This window comes from Camelina sativa, chromosome 3 (assembly GCF_030686135.1).
Source record: "Camelina sativa cultivar CO46 ecotype springtype chromosome 3, ASM3068613v1".
NCBI lineage: Eukaryota > Viridiplantae > Streptophyta > Magnoliopsida > Brassicales > Brassicaceae > Camelina > Camelina sativa.
Genome location: NC_141882.1, coordinates 9925617 through 9939171, shown reverse-complemented (window position 1 = coordinate 9939171; position 13555 = coordinate 9925617). Strand labels below are relative to the sequence as shown.

The following is a 13555-nucleotide window of genomic DNA, read 5'->3' as shown; positions in this document are numbered from 1 at the left end:
GTCCGATCATTGCCTAAATACAAAAAAACTTTACTCTACGTTCCTTTGCAATGAATCTGCATGTCCCCCTCTCTTTTTCTAAAATAAATAATTTATGATTTTGTTTCATTCTATAAAATCTCGAAACTGTTTACTGTAAAGACATTTTTTATTAATTTGTTTCTCAGAGTATAATGTGAAGAATATATTCAAGTGATAGATATATCAGGTCATAGTTTTGGTCTAAGCACAAAATGTATAGTATGAGTTTCACAACATTTCGGTATGGATTCCAATCATTAGAAAATAAATAATCTGTTGATGCTTACACGGTCGAATATGTCTGCTTATGTGCGAGTCGGACTCTATTTGCTTTAAACTACTTCAAGTACTTGTTTATACACTTCCAAATTAATTTGCATGTATTCTTATCAAACTCCCGTGATCATTTAATTTCCCCAACTTCATTTCCCATTATCATAGAATGAACGTGCTGCTAGCCTGCTCTATATATAAACCTAACGTTTACATTGCACACTCATATGGTAAAACAACAATATATATCAAGGGTTTCTTTTAGTACTAAGTGTGAAACGATAACTAGATACTAAGATACGTATGGGTTAAGAAAGGCCACGTAGGATGATATATAAAGAGATTTCTAACAAATCTATCATATTACAAAACATTTTTTTATAGTTTCTACCACATTACATAACTCCTTTCCTAGAATACCACATACATTATATGAACTGACTAAACTATCTATCTCTCATTATCTCATTTATTTTTACAAAACTAAAGAAAATATATATATATATATATATATATGTGTGTCTTGTACCATTCTCTCTGAAGCCCAATATCGAGAAACCCTATCTCATGTTCTCTGGGCCGTTGAAGCTTTGGGATCTCGTTCTCCATGTTGACTTTTTTTGCAATCTCTTTTCTGTTTTAATTCTTTTTCAGCTGTCTCAATTTTTTCAAAATTTTCAAACCTCTCTAACCTCTTTTTAAGCCGACAAGCTTCAAAATCCTTTCAATCAACAACGGCAGAAGGCGGAGTAGTAGTCACCGACACTCTTACAGACCCAAGTTTTACATCTCATATGTTGAAGCTTTTACCCCTAGATCCACCTCAAGTCTTCAAATCTGTATCAATTCAAATCTCTGCGGAAGCTCTCCTGAAATCTCTTTGCAGCATGTCAACTCTGATCATCCGCTCATCGCTGCGTAGCCACCACACCATGCCATGAGATTGTTGCAAAAGGAGATTAGGTTTTCTGAAAATAGGCCATGATGTTTTTTTTGTCCATCATGTTAATTGTTTCACATTATATTTTTTTTTGTCTACGACATTAGTTGTCCATTGTAATATTTTTATCTACTATCTAAATCTTGTCTACGAGAAATATTTGTCTACTGTAATATTTTTTAGTAGACAATTTATAAGTAATGTCTATCGTTTATTAGTCTACAACACACTAATTTAGTGGTGGTAGACAAACTTATGTCAAATATAATTATTGTTTGCAGGATAAATATTGTCCAAAACTTATATTTTTTCTATTATATATATTGTTAATAATTTGTAAACTAATATTGCGGGTAGCCAAACAGGTTCTGGAACACGTGATACTATATGCCCATTAGTTGCGGGTCAATTTCGTCTTTTTGGTTATCTCTTATGGTAGATTAGAAAATGTGTTTTCAAATGTGGCAAAACTAGAAAGTTTCTAAACAAATGTGGTAGATCTAGCAAAATTCCCATATATAAATGTATGTATGATAAGATCATAGCACATTAAAAGGCATGTATTTGTTGCAAACACTTGTTTATTTGATTACTCACATCATTATCCCAAATTATTTGGAAACGCATGCAAGTGTAACCCATAACTTGCAGATGTTTTGCCAACTCATCCACCATCGTGCCTCTTCAGTCTTCAAAGAGACATGAGCCTTGGATGCTGATGTGTGTGTGTGTTTTTTTGGTTGGGTGTAATTAACATATATCGTTTCGACATCACGTGGTTTGGAAACATAGCTGCCACTTTAGTTTTAGGGTCTGGTTCAAACGCTGCGGTTGCAGTTGTGGTTGTGGGAGATTGCGGAAGCGGGCGATTGCGGTTTCAAGCGTTATTAAGCGTTTTGAACGACTGGTTTAGTGGTTTAAAATTGGTGCGTTTGCGGGAGATTTACGATTGGTTGACCAGCGGGTGTAATAGCGGTTGGAACATAATAAATGTGATATATAATATATAAATATTTAAAAACACCAAAAAATTTATTAAACTTGATTTATAATTAAAATTTATTAAAAAATACTAAAATAATTATTCAAAAACAAATTAATTTCAGATTAAAATACTTATTCCTTTATGGATTTGGCTTTTCACCAAAAATTTAATCAAGTAATTTGATAAATGACAAAACATATGCTTTAGATCGTAGATCTTTTCTCTTTTCTCTTAGATCGTGGGTCAGTAGTTGCATCGGTAGGAATGGTCAAGTGAGAGTTGAGAAGAGTCACTCGTGATTTGTTTTAATATTTTTCACAAATAATCTTATTTTATTAAATTTCTGATAAAATATTATATTTATTTAGATTTTTTTGAACTTATGTGTGATGTGCCATTAAATTTACATCAAGTTTTCTGGGTTATTGTTAATTGGAATATTATTTTTTTATAATTGTTTAAAAATTATTTTATAATCTCTGCAATCGTATCCGTACTTCATTTTCTCTCATCTTTAATGAGTAAAATGGTTAGATAGAAGATATAACAAAAAAAAATTCATTATCATTGATTTTTTTAAGTTTTTTTACAAAAAAACAAAAGAAAAAAAATTCCAACCGCAATCGTCCGTATCTGGAAACGCTTGCGGAAAGCAGCTTTTGGAATTCAGTGGTTTGGAGTGGTTGAGAGCGATTAGGAGCGATTGGGAGCGGTTTGTGTGATTGGTTCCAATTGATAGCAATCGCTACCACCCGCAAACGCAACGTTTGCAGGAGAACCAGTCAACACCTCAATTAGGCCTACGAGCCTAAATCTAGACAGATATATGGACCAACCAAAATTAAATTGGATCCAGGTCCGTCTAGTTATCAAAACTCTACACCCGGATGTCTACGGTATGTCAAAACTCTACACTCGGATGGGAAACGGCCAAACTGCAAAAGAAAAGAGTGCATGGTTTGGTCCGAAAGGCAAAGGCCGCCGTATTAGATACATGCATGTCCTCGACTTTGAGAGATGTGTCTAGTAACCCACCTATGTTGCTCACTTTAAACATTATTCAATAATATTCATATACAAAAATAATACATACAATTTCATTCATGAATCTATGTGTATATAGGCTTTGTTTCATAAATGAGAGATGAGATTTGGACTGAGAAGGCCCAACTGAAGCCCATAGAAATAATATATATCCATCGGATGCGCCGATGGGGTATATAATGATAATAAATCGCCCAAAAAAAAGAAAAAGAAAAAAGGCATTCACGACCACGACGGCGAGGAGGAAGAGAAGGATATGACGACGGAGAACAGCTACACTGCGCATGTGGAATATTGGCGTCAAGCGGAGGAATCCGAAGTAATAATTCTTTCATCTTATTAATAATTAAGAGAGAAGTTATCTATGATTAATTGTGATATGTTCCCTTTGTTTTACAAAAATTAAACCTATCTATCATGATTCATGATCCTAGTTCGTTTATAGGGTTGTAATTAATGGACTGATATAGTATATATAGATGTACTATTTTAACTTTGCTGATTGGTATTTCATATAGGGATTCGATATAGAGAATATTTCACTACCATCATCTATGGATGGAATTATGATCACTGCTGGACTGCTTGCCTGCGACTGTAAAGGATGGTATCCTCGTCTTTTGACGAAGCTTTATGCTAAGTTGGGGCTTCATCGTTACAATCTGTTGGAGGTATATATTTATATATTTAAACTCCTCCTTAGCTGGTTGGTACATTATTTTATATACACTAAATATTCAAATTGATTCCATTAATTTTCTTTCTTCATATCTGTCAGGGAACTAACTTCCAGTTCGATTCCCTAGTAAAATTCAACATGTTACAGAACTGTCTGTCCTCTTACTACATGACTCTGCTTGCACACGATTCAGTTGCTTGCCCATTGGGTAAAACCTTTCAGGTTCGCGTTGATGAAGGAAAATTTGGCAGTTTGGATTTAGCGTGCTCCGTTGCTAGACCTAAAGGCGAAGGTGACTTGTCGTGCATTTATATGTGTTTTTTTTTAGAAAAGCCTGATTTTTAAATAGAATCTGACTTATCATTAATAAATGTTGCACAGAGACCACCAAGATGCCCTTCATACCTCACTTTCATGGTGGCGCATCCGCTGCTGGTATCTTCAAAGGAGAATTGCCTGATTGGCCCTCCGATGATGCTTTGAAAGACCAAAAACGATTTTACTTTGTAAGATCCTCTATATATTAATCACGCACGACACTACATTAGTTTGTTTTGCTCATGCATGATCCGTTAAGCTAGCTAGCGCAGCAGTGATATGTGTTATTGTTGCCTATGCAAGTGAAGGAATCAGAGTGGCAAGCCAATGATTGGATTTCTGTGTATTTGGAACTTGTCATTTATGTAAATGATAGGCTCATCTCTGATGTAAGTTTTACATGTCAATAATGATATATCACCACGAGTGTCACTGCTGCTAATTATCATAATAATGAATTCCAATCCAAAATTGTAGATGCATCGGATGACAGAAGTTCTGTCCCAGTTGGAGATTGTGAAAGTCGCGATAGAAACTGCTACTGGAGATGTGGAGCCGCCGAATGAGAGACTCAAAGCCAAAAGTGCAAATGTCTACATAGTGTTTAAAGGCTTGGCAGAGCCCCGAGCCTTTCGCCGGGTTTTTGAGATTGGTGTGGATATTGAACGCAAAGCTATAGTTAGAAGAGTCATAGATGAGCATACAGGATACCTGAGTCTCGTTGGTAAGCTTTGTGGTGGTCAATCTACCAAAAAGCGGAGTAGAAGCCCATAGTTGTGAAAAGCGAGGGAGCTTTAGTTAGGCTAGGCTGTGCGCAGTTTAGCTGGGTTTTTTTTTTAAGTGTGTACTGTCTTTTGTTTTTGTTTTTAAATACAATAAGGTGATCTAATAGCACACGTATTAATTAGGAGGATCAGTTGGCTTTCCTTTTCATTTCTCATTCTAATCCTAAACTAATCTCTATATCTCATTAGAATATCTAGGAAGAGGTAATGACAACCACAAAGTGAAAACCCAAAGAGATTCCATCGAGATTTAATTTGTTTGCCAACAAAAAGCTTGTACGGGCGGAAAGAAAATATTAGATGAACTATTTCAAGATAGAAACAGATTGCACACTGAGACCGAAAACACTTGAACATACTCACTCTGAGATAGAAGGAACGCGGGATGACAGCTTCACTTGAGTAGCCAATGCCATCGCTTTTGTCCTCATATCTGAGTTATGGCAAGTAATAGCATCCTCGATAACGTCATTATTTTACCTGCTCAAGGCAGTTAACTAGTCATTGCACGCTATTTCTTAAGTCAAAAGAGAAATCCCAAAATCCAAGAGCATTTGCATAGTTAAAAATGGAGCAAATACATTGTTAGGATTGGTATTATAATTCTCACCGTTATTGGATCACCATATTCAGTACCATTGTTAACCAACATATCACCATATTCCCCAATGCACCATATCACCCTGGCTCAAGGGTCTCCTGGTGGAAACCTCAAAAAAAACGAATATTACCAAGGATTCTACTAATTGAGGACTGAAATCAATTGAACATAAGAAAAGCAAGAGCTACCTGTTCAGAATGTGTTGATGATAAATTAATAGGTGGTGTGCTGTTTTGTGCCGGAGGTGGGTCGAGAAAAAATGATCGATATGTTTTCCTGTTTATGATCATTAAGATCTCTGTCTCAAGTATTTGTTGAAATATTCAACTCAATTCAAACAAAAGAAGAACGTGGGCATGCAAAAGCACCTTGATGTTTTTGAAGTATTTTTTGTTGTCTGGATGAGTGAAAATGTTGTACACTGATTCAGGAGGCAATCCTACGTCTACTTCAATGTTCAAATGGCAAAACAAACCATTTTGTGATTTCACCTACAAACATAAAAAATTTAAGAATCAATCTTTTTGACTAAATTCTACCAAGTCTCTTAAGTTTTGAGATTTTTTTCTATATCTAATCTTACCACCACTTTAGGAGGTTGATCGATCCATGAAGGGTTATCTCTCCAAGCTTGTAGTTGCTTCTCTAACTTCTCCTCATCTCTATGCTTCTCATAAGTAGTCTCTATCTCTGACACTGACTTAATCAAGCTTAGCTCTTTAACATTCCTTAATCTCTTGAACTCAGCCTACAATAACAACAACATCAAGAATCATAATCTAACTAAATTTCTATATTATGGAAATGAAAGTTTTTTTTACCTTGAGAGGCTCTTGAATGGTTTGATTCATCCAGACCAAAAATCCTGAAAATACGACATTATTTTCGAACAGTTTAACCAAACCTAGACCGCTCTTCTCCTCTGATCTTGAAACTTCAGATCCACCCATTTTGTTTCTGTAGAATTAGGTCACAAAAACAGAGCAAGTCAACGATGTGGTTTGAGGGAAACACACATAGAGAAAGATTTGATTAATCAAATTAATCTAAGATTATAAATGAAATTGGAAATTAATGATATCAAGAATCAGTTAGGTGGAGATTGAGTGTACCTTACGCTCTGAGAACTAAAGATCTGGGACAAGTTCTATTCTCGTGAGTTCTCTCTTTGGTCGGTAAAGCATGTGCGTAAAATCGGCCGGACATAGCTTTCGAATCGTGTTTTTCACTTGTCGCAATTGAACTCGTGATACTCTAACCTGTTCTCCTCTACCCTACGATAAAAAAAGTCGACTCTGGTTTGTGTAATTCAAACTCAATAATGAATTTTTGTTTTTTTGTTCTTTGTCTTTTCAAGCCTCTCTAATCTATATTATCCTAAGCGAAGTAAAAAATCTGTAATTATGTTTGTTGAATAAAGAAGTAAGATGACGACAGAAAAAGGAAAAAAGAAATACCCCATTAACATTTTTTCCCCCTTTTAAACAGAGGCGGGCTTAGAGCTACGTGACATCCAAGTATCATGGACTTAGATATGTAATTAATGGGCCAATTAGCCGATTATGAATAGTGCTTATTATAATGAATGTCAAAAGTTCAGTGTAGTTGAATGTTAGGTGGATCTGCATACAATGCATCATGTCACTATATGGCATGGTATGGAACGTGATAGAATGAATAAAGAGTTAGTATGGGCTTAAGGTTACTGGGCATGTCCAACCGAGAACTGGCTGGAGATTCTCAAAAAAATAATAAATAATAATACTTTAATCATACAATAAGTAATGTTGCTTCAATGAAAATTGAACCAATGAAAATTGTCTATGGCTTATAAACAGTAGAGAAACGTTACTTCAATAAGCAATTGGAGAAACATTTCTTTTTATAGTGGACCAGCTTTTGAATTTTTTAATTAAAATTTGGCCCTACAAAAACACGAGTAACTCAATTAGTACTCCCACTCGACTTGGTGACATCCTTAAGTCGACTAGAGTTTTCTTTGTTAAAATGAAACGAGTAGAGTTATTTCTATATAGAAGACTATAATAAATGGGGTTTTACACTTACAACATAGCATTCATTTAATTGGTCTAAGTTCTTTCAACGTTTGTTTGTTTTTCCTTTTTTTTTGGTGATGATCTTATCACGTTTCCATTGAAGTCACTATACCAGGACTTCGAAAGTTTATACCCCAACTTTGAAGTGTTTTAAGCGCAGTTACAGTGTTCTTGATGGTAACATCACGAATGTACTTAGATAACGGCGGCAGATTAAAAGGAGGATATGGCTGAAAGTATTGGTTCACTATCACCTTTGAGGCAATCCTGCCTTGTCCGCGGCTACATCTTTTGTATTCTTCCGGACTCTTTGGCTCCATGTGTTTGCATAAGCGTTCTGAATCTACGTATAGGGGTTCCACTTTATAGCTACCTTTGAACACTTTCATCAACATCACTCTCTTTTTCTTATATTTTGCCAGTTCACAATCATCACCACGAGAAACCTAGAGTTAAGTTTCACCAATACAAAACAACAAAAGATTGACTAGTGTGAGAGGGGGTAATAGAAACACTTCTTACTGTTAGGTCTTTTCTGTTTTCATCGACAATTACACTTATGGGGATAGCGAAAGACGACCCAAGGAATTTCCATTCCACGGTTTTCACCACCTTCGCGATTTGCCTCGGTCCATCCTCCCTCAAAACTTTTTTTGATTTGCCTGTCTACATTTAAAAAAAAAAAAGAAGAATACACTCTCAAGTATTGCTAAAAATTAATACCACATTTGAAACATAGAATGAGTGAAAAGGAAAAAAACCAGAGGTGGGTCGAGAAAAAATGATCCGGCAGTGATAATTCCGAAGACTTTATCAGGAGGAAATCCCAATGTGAATTCTATGTTCATACGGCAAAGACCTTTTTTTGTTATCACCTACAAATATAAGAAAATTTTAAGATCTTTATTCATATTCCTTTTAAAAAGGCAACAAAATCTACGTATAGAGATTTTTTTTTAATTTTGTTGATTTGTTATTATTACCTTCACCTTTGGAGGGGCATCATGCCATGTATGCTTCTTTTCTGCATCTATCCAAAGTTGAGCTTGTCTCTCCACCTCATCTTCTTCATAGTATTTCTTCATCTTATCTTGGTCATTGTCATCATCCGTTTCTGACTCGGACTTAGATTCAACATTTTCAGATCTGTTTGGCTCGGCCTACAACAGAAAAAACATATATATTGTCAGAATAATCTCTATAATGGGTTTATTTTGAGTTGACTTCCTCAGGAGTTTTGATTGATGGAAATGAAACTGACCTTACGAGGCTCTTCATTGTTCTGGTTGATCCAGCTACCAAATCCAGCAAATATACCCATTTCTTTTTGAGAGTTTAGTCTGCAAACTAAACTTACAAAATGCTGATCACAAAAGAAAATATATGATATGGCTTTTGAGGTATCTTGGCTAAAATCTTGAGAGAGAATTAATGGTGTACGTTAAGTTTTACGTACGGCTAAACCATGCACATTTCAATTCTCGTGAGTGATTAACGTACAGACGAGACTTACCTGAGGAAAGAGGAGATCAAAGGTTGAATAATTGGAGAATTAAGCTTCCTCTCATTTTTTTCTATGTGGACCCTTTTGGTGTAACACGATAAACCAATCTTATGCGCAAATTTTTTTTTTATAATAAAAAATTTAACATAACAACCTTATATATTTTGTTTATATAGCATCAAACAAACTAAATACAAACTTTTCTTATGATTCATTGAACGGTCTACGGCATAGATCACAGTGCGCCTTCGAAAGTGAATAACAACACTACGTCCGGAACAACCTAGCTTTTCCGCGTAGACCATGCATGATTGGATTATGGAAGATGGTTAAAAACCTATTCCCCATAGAACACTGACCAAACTATAATAGTATGCGTTTTTCTATGAATTATATATTTGCTGGCCGGCCGGCCGATGTTGCTCTAATTTGACTGCTCAAGAATACAAAATTCTTACATCAATATCTTGCATCATATTTATTAAAAAAATTATTGCAAATAATAATATGGAAAAAGACCATTAGTGTTTGCCAATTGTATTTTAGGTAAATATCTATCCCATTTGTATAAGAAATTAAGAATACTTTCATCAACATATTCCAGAATAGTCAAGTTGTTAATTAGTGGCATTGATCGTAAATAAATATTTAAACGAAATATGTTTTTGACAAAGTAGTGATCGTAAATAATCGATTTCAATGAGATTGATTCTGAGCACTCGAAGAACAAAAAAAAAAAAACTCCCAATTAACGTTTAGGAGAAATTTCTGTGTTTCCATGTTTGTCAGTTGAAAGGATTACACCTGGATTTCGAATACTGAAACCCCAACGTTGAAGTGTTTTTAGCACATTTTTGGTGTTCTTAATGGTGATATCACGTATGAACCAAGAAAATGGCGGCAGATTAAAAGGAGGATATGGCTGAAAGTATTGGTCCATTATCACTTTTGATGCAATTTTTCCTTGTCCGCCGCTACATTTTTTGTATTCTTCTACACTCTTCGGCTCCATGTGCTTGCATAAGCGTTCTGAATCTACGTATAGTGGCTCCACTTTATAGCTACCCTTGAACACTTTCATCAACATCATTTTCCATTTCTTATATTTCGCCTGTCCACAATACGTAAGAGAAATCCAAGCTAAATTTCACCAAGACACCAAATACAAAACATATTGATTATTGTGATCAGGGGGTATATATAGAGAAGCTTCTTACTGTAAAATATTTTCTGTTTTCATCAACAGTTAGACTTATGGGGACGGAAAAAGACCTCCCATTGAAGTTCCAGGCCACAGCTTTCTCCACCTTTGCGATCTGCCTCGGTCCATCCTCCTTCAAAACCTTTCTTGATTTGCTTTTCTTCATAGCAAAAAGAGTACGTACACTCTCAAGTATATATTTCAACATGCAATAATATATCATACAGTGATAAGAAAGAATACCAAAAGTGGTTCGGTGGTTGGTCCGTTATATGGATTAGTGAAAAGTTCAAAGACTCCATCAGGATGCAACCCCAATGTCAATTATATGTGCATATGACAAAGACCTTTTTTTGTTGTCACCTTCAAACATCATTAATATATAAGAAAGTTTTGTCAATCTTAATTCTTAATCTACCAATTCCCTTAAAAAGATTTTTTTTAGCTCGTTTTGTTATATTACCTTCACCTTAGGAGGTGCATCATACCATGGATGCTTCTTCTCTGCAGCTGTCCAAAGTTTATTTTGCCTCTGCCACTCTTTTTCGTCATAAAATTTCTCCATCTTAGCAGGACCATTATTACTATTATTATTATCCATCTCTGACTTAGATTCAACATTCTCAGATTCCTTAGGGGCCTAGAACAAGAAAACATAATCATAATCTAAATTATGTGATGGGCCATTGATAGTAGTGTCTATATCGATATTACCTCTTGCGAGTTCTGATTGATCCATGCACCAAATGCAGAAAACACACCCATTTCTCTCTTAAATTTTAGTCCACAAATGAAAAAGAAAATGACGTTCCAGAGCTTGCATATAATATGGTTTGAGGAAATTCTAGATGAAATTTCTGCGTTTGTCCCCCAAAAAATAAAGATGACAGCATCTTGGAGGATGATGTACGTTAAGTTTAACTTACGGCTAAACAATGCAGCGGGCAACTCAATGCTCGTGAGTTATTGACGTACAGGCGAGACCTACCTGAGGAAAAATAAAATAGAAGCATGAACCAATATTATATTACGTCTAGAATAGAAAGAAAACATAATAACCATAATTATGGAGTTAAAAATTTGCACCAACGTTGTAGAGTTGTGATTTGGTGCCAGAAAATGGCGTAATATATATGGATTGGGCCCCAAAATGGATCATAATGTTCCAAAATATCCAAAAATGTTTCTCAATCATAAATCAGTGATTGTGTTCGTTGAAATCCCATAACTATGACATGTACAAAATTACGGAATCAAGATTAGACTCAAGATGTTAATTCGCTCAATCATGACTTTTGTGTAGAGTTTGGAGGAATCAAGATTAGATAATAAATACAACATGGTTATTATCTAAACAAATTGACAACCATAACAAGCTTATAGATATGCACACAGATTGTCAGAACTACACTGATTTCCAAGTAGCATGCAATTGGGTCGAGTAACAATTACCTTAAGAAAACTAACTTATAAAGTCAACTTATAAAATCAAACTCATAAAAAAAAGCAAATAACAAATAACAATATATATGATATATATGGAATATTAAAAGACACATAATTAGTGAGAAATTAGGTAATCTTTATTCGACACGCATGTCACCATGGATGGACAATGAAAGAAAATGGAATGTGCTAGAATATGTAAAGAGCATTGAGTTCTTCCTAAGAATACGGCATCTCTCGCAGTATGGTAGCCCTCTCTTGAAGCATTTTGAGCAGAGTTTCGGTGGTCTTGATGGTGATCTCACGAATGTACGAAGAAAGCGGCGGAATATTGTAAGGAAAATATGGCTGAAAATATTGGTCCATTGTCACTTTCGATGCAATTTTTCCTTGTCCACCACTACATTTTTTGTATTCTTCTCGATTTTTCGGTTTCATTTGCTTACACAAACTTTCACAAACTTTCCAGCCTACTAACATGGAATAGATGACATTAGGTTACGACAAATACAAAAAAATGCATATAAAATTTGAAAAAATAGCTTAACAGATATAAAATCTCAAAGAACGATTTCAAAGAGTGTCATAAAGTGGTAACAAGTTATAACAGAGCATAAATGTCTCGCATTTAAATCCATACCTCACACAGAACCTTGAGCATCTGATCAATGTACCATAGTTTTTCTGGAGAAAACCTACATTTTCAAAATTGTTAACAAGTCAACAAGACATTCACAGTAAACTTCCAATTCTCCTCATCCCCAAACCCCCCTATGAAAAGAGTCAGAGTAAGTAGTTCTTCACTTTCTTAAATAGAATACTTACTTTTCAACGATAAAACAAATTTTTGCACTAAGATCTTCCTTAAAATCTTCGTCACTGATTTCCAAATAATCAATTAGCTCCTTCGTCAGTTGTGTGACATTATTCTCATTCACCAAAAGAGTGACAAGCTCAAGTGCTCTTTTCCGAATAGAAGCATCTGGGTCCTAAATCGTTGATGGAAGCGGAAACCCAGTGAGCATTTTTAAGTTAGAATAAGACATCTATTACTTAGCAGTTAAACATTGTTTAATATATTGTCCTGGTAATACTAAACACAATACCTTAACACATTCCAAAACTGTAACTCTGTGTGCTGTGTCTTTGCACTGCTTGATCATCGAAAGTGATTGCTTTCATCAGCATGTTTAATGCAACATATCTAAGAGAAGGAAAGCATGAATTTGACAAGGTAATGCATCATGTTTAAGAGAAACAAAACTACGATTAAAAAGGAAACGCTGGCTGGTAACCAAAGCATAGTGTGCTTCATAGAGTTACGCAAATCCAAAGAAAAATGATTGATGGAAGGAAAAACAAGCAAGCTATATCATAAACATATAATACCATATGCAGATACCAGATGAACGAGTTGAGATATCAAATGATTTGTTTTCTTTAACCTGTGTTTTAGAAGAAGAAATCTAGAGAGTTGTGATAAGCTAGCTTGCGTAGGTTATGTTAGGTGGGTGCCGTTTCTATTTAATACAAGAAGTTAATCTATTAGCACGTCAACATCTATGATCATTTGGTTTTCCTATTCATTTCTCATTCTAGATTTAAACTAATCCCTTTAAAAGAACCAGGAATCTACTACCACAACCATTTAAAGGATGTGATGAGATCGATGAAAAAAGTTGATTATTACCTACTCTGTCA

At 34.9% G+C, this 13555-nt stretch overlaps 4 protein-coding genes and 1 pseudogene across 11 annotated transcripts; 1 reads left to right on the top strand and 4 right to left on the bottom strand.

Moving 5' to 3' along the window:
• The first annotated feature begins 3447 nt into the window (after positions 1–3447).
• LOC104776514 (UPF0725 protein At1g23970) lies at positions 3448–5193 on the top strand. 2 transcript variants are annotated; one of them, XR_015591014.1, is made up of 6 exons: positions 3448–3582; positions 3782–3934; positions 4042–4234; positions 4324–4448; positions 4564–4649; positions 4738–5193. XR_015591014.1 is itself a non-coding variant. In XM_010500601.3 (6 exons), the coding sequence occupies exons 1-6, from the start codon at positions 3520–3522 to the stop codon at positions 5032–5034; spliced, it is 912 nt and encodes a 303-aa protein (XP_010498903.2). In that variant the 5' UTR covers positions 3448–3519; the 3' UTR covers positions 5035–5193. The 2 variants fall into 2 exon arrangements, 1 of the variants encoding a protein (XP_010498903.2); XM_010500601.3 differs by having other exon boundaries at positions 4569–4649.
• Positions 5194–5267: 74 nt separating this feature from the next.
• Positions 5268–7107, bottom strand: LOC104776515 (uncharacterized). Of its 5 annotated transcripts, none has more exons than XR_015591017.1 (7): positions 6759–7107; positions 6468–6603; positions 6230–6394; positions 6015–6137; positions 5835–5922; positions 5656–5744; positions 5268–5525 (listed from the first exon to the last, which is right to left on the bottom strand). XR_015591017.1 is itself a non-coding variant. In XM_087501873.1 (6 exons), the coding sequence occupies exons 2-5, from the start codon at positions 6594–6596 to the stop codon at positions 5860–5862; spliced, it is 480 nt and encodes a 159-aa protein (XP_087357999.1). In that variant the 5' UTR covers positions 6597–6603; positions 6759–7078; the 3' UTR covers positions 5654–5744; positions 5835–5859. The 5 variants fall into 5 exon arrangements, 1 of the variants encoding a protein (XP_087357999.1); XR_015591025.1 differs by having other exon boundaries at positions 5656–5755; positions 6759–7034; XR_015591026.1 differs by lacking the exon at positions 6759–7107 and having other exon boundaries at positions 5656–5755; positions 6468–6723.
• Positions 7108–7513: 406 nt separating this feature from the next.
• On the bottom strand, positions 7514–9119 carry LOC104776513 (uncharacterized). Of its 2 annotated transcripts, none has more exons than XM_010500600.3 (5): positions 8965–9119; positions 8687–8863; positions 8465–8578; positions 8226–8369; positions 7514–8110 (listed from the first exon to the last, which is right to left on the bottom strand). In XM_010500600.3, exons 1-5 carry the CDS (start codon positions 9022–9024, stop codon positions 7790–7792), a joined length of 816 nt encoding a protein of 271 aa, XP_010498902.2. In that variant the 5' UTR covers positions 9025–9119; the 3' UTR covers positions 7514–7789. The 2 variants fall into 2 exon arrangements, with proteins under 2 accessions (XP_010498902.2, XP_087357943.1); XM_087501817.1 differs by having other exon boundaries at positions 7514–8149; positions 8259–8369.
• An 807-nt stretch (positions 9120–9926) lies between these two features.
• On the bottom strand, positions 9927–11398 carry LOC104776512 (uncharacterized; annotated as a pseudogene). Its single transcript, XR_015590998.1, has 5 exons — positions 11123–11398; positions 10872–11048; positions 10652–10771; positions 10425–10568; positions 9927–10318 (listed from the first exon to the last, which is right to left on the bottom strand). The product of XR_015590998.1 is annotated as an uncharacterized LOC104776512 (transcript).
• Positions 11399–12060: 662 nt separating this feature from the next.
• LOC104776511 (AP-1 complex subunit gamma-1-like) lies at positions 12061–13085 on the bottom strand. The gene is made up of 4 exons (XM_010500598.3): positions 12961–13085; positions 12680–12843; positions 12495–12549; positions 12061–12324 (listed from the first exon to the last, which is right to left on the bottom strand). Exons 1-4 carry the CDS (start codon positions 13015–13017, stop codon positions 12289–12291), a joined length of 312 nt encoding a protein of 103 aa, XP_010498900.2. The 5' UTR covers positions 13018–13085; the 3' UTR covers positions 12061–12288.
• Positions 13086–13555: the final 470 nt, after the last annotated feature.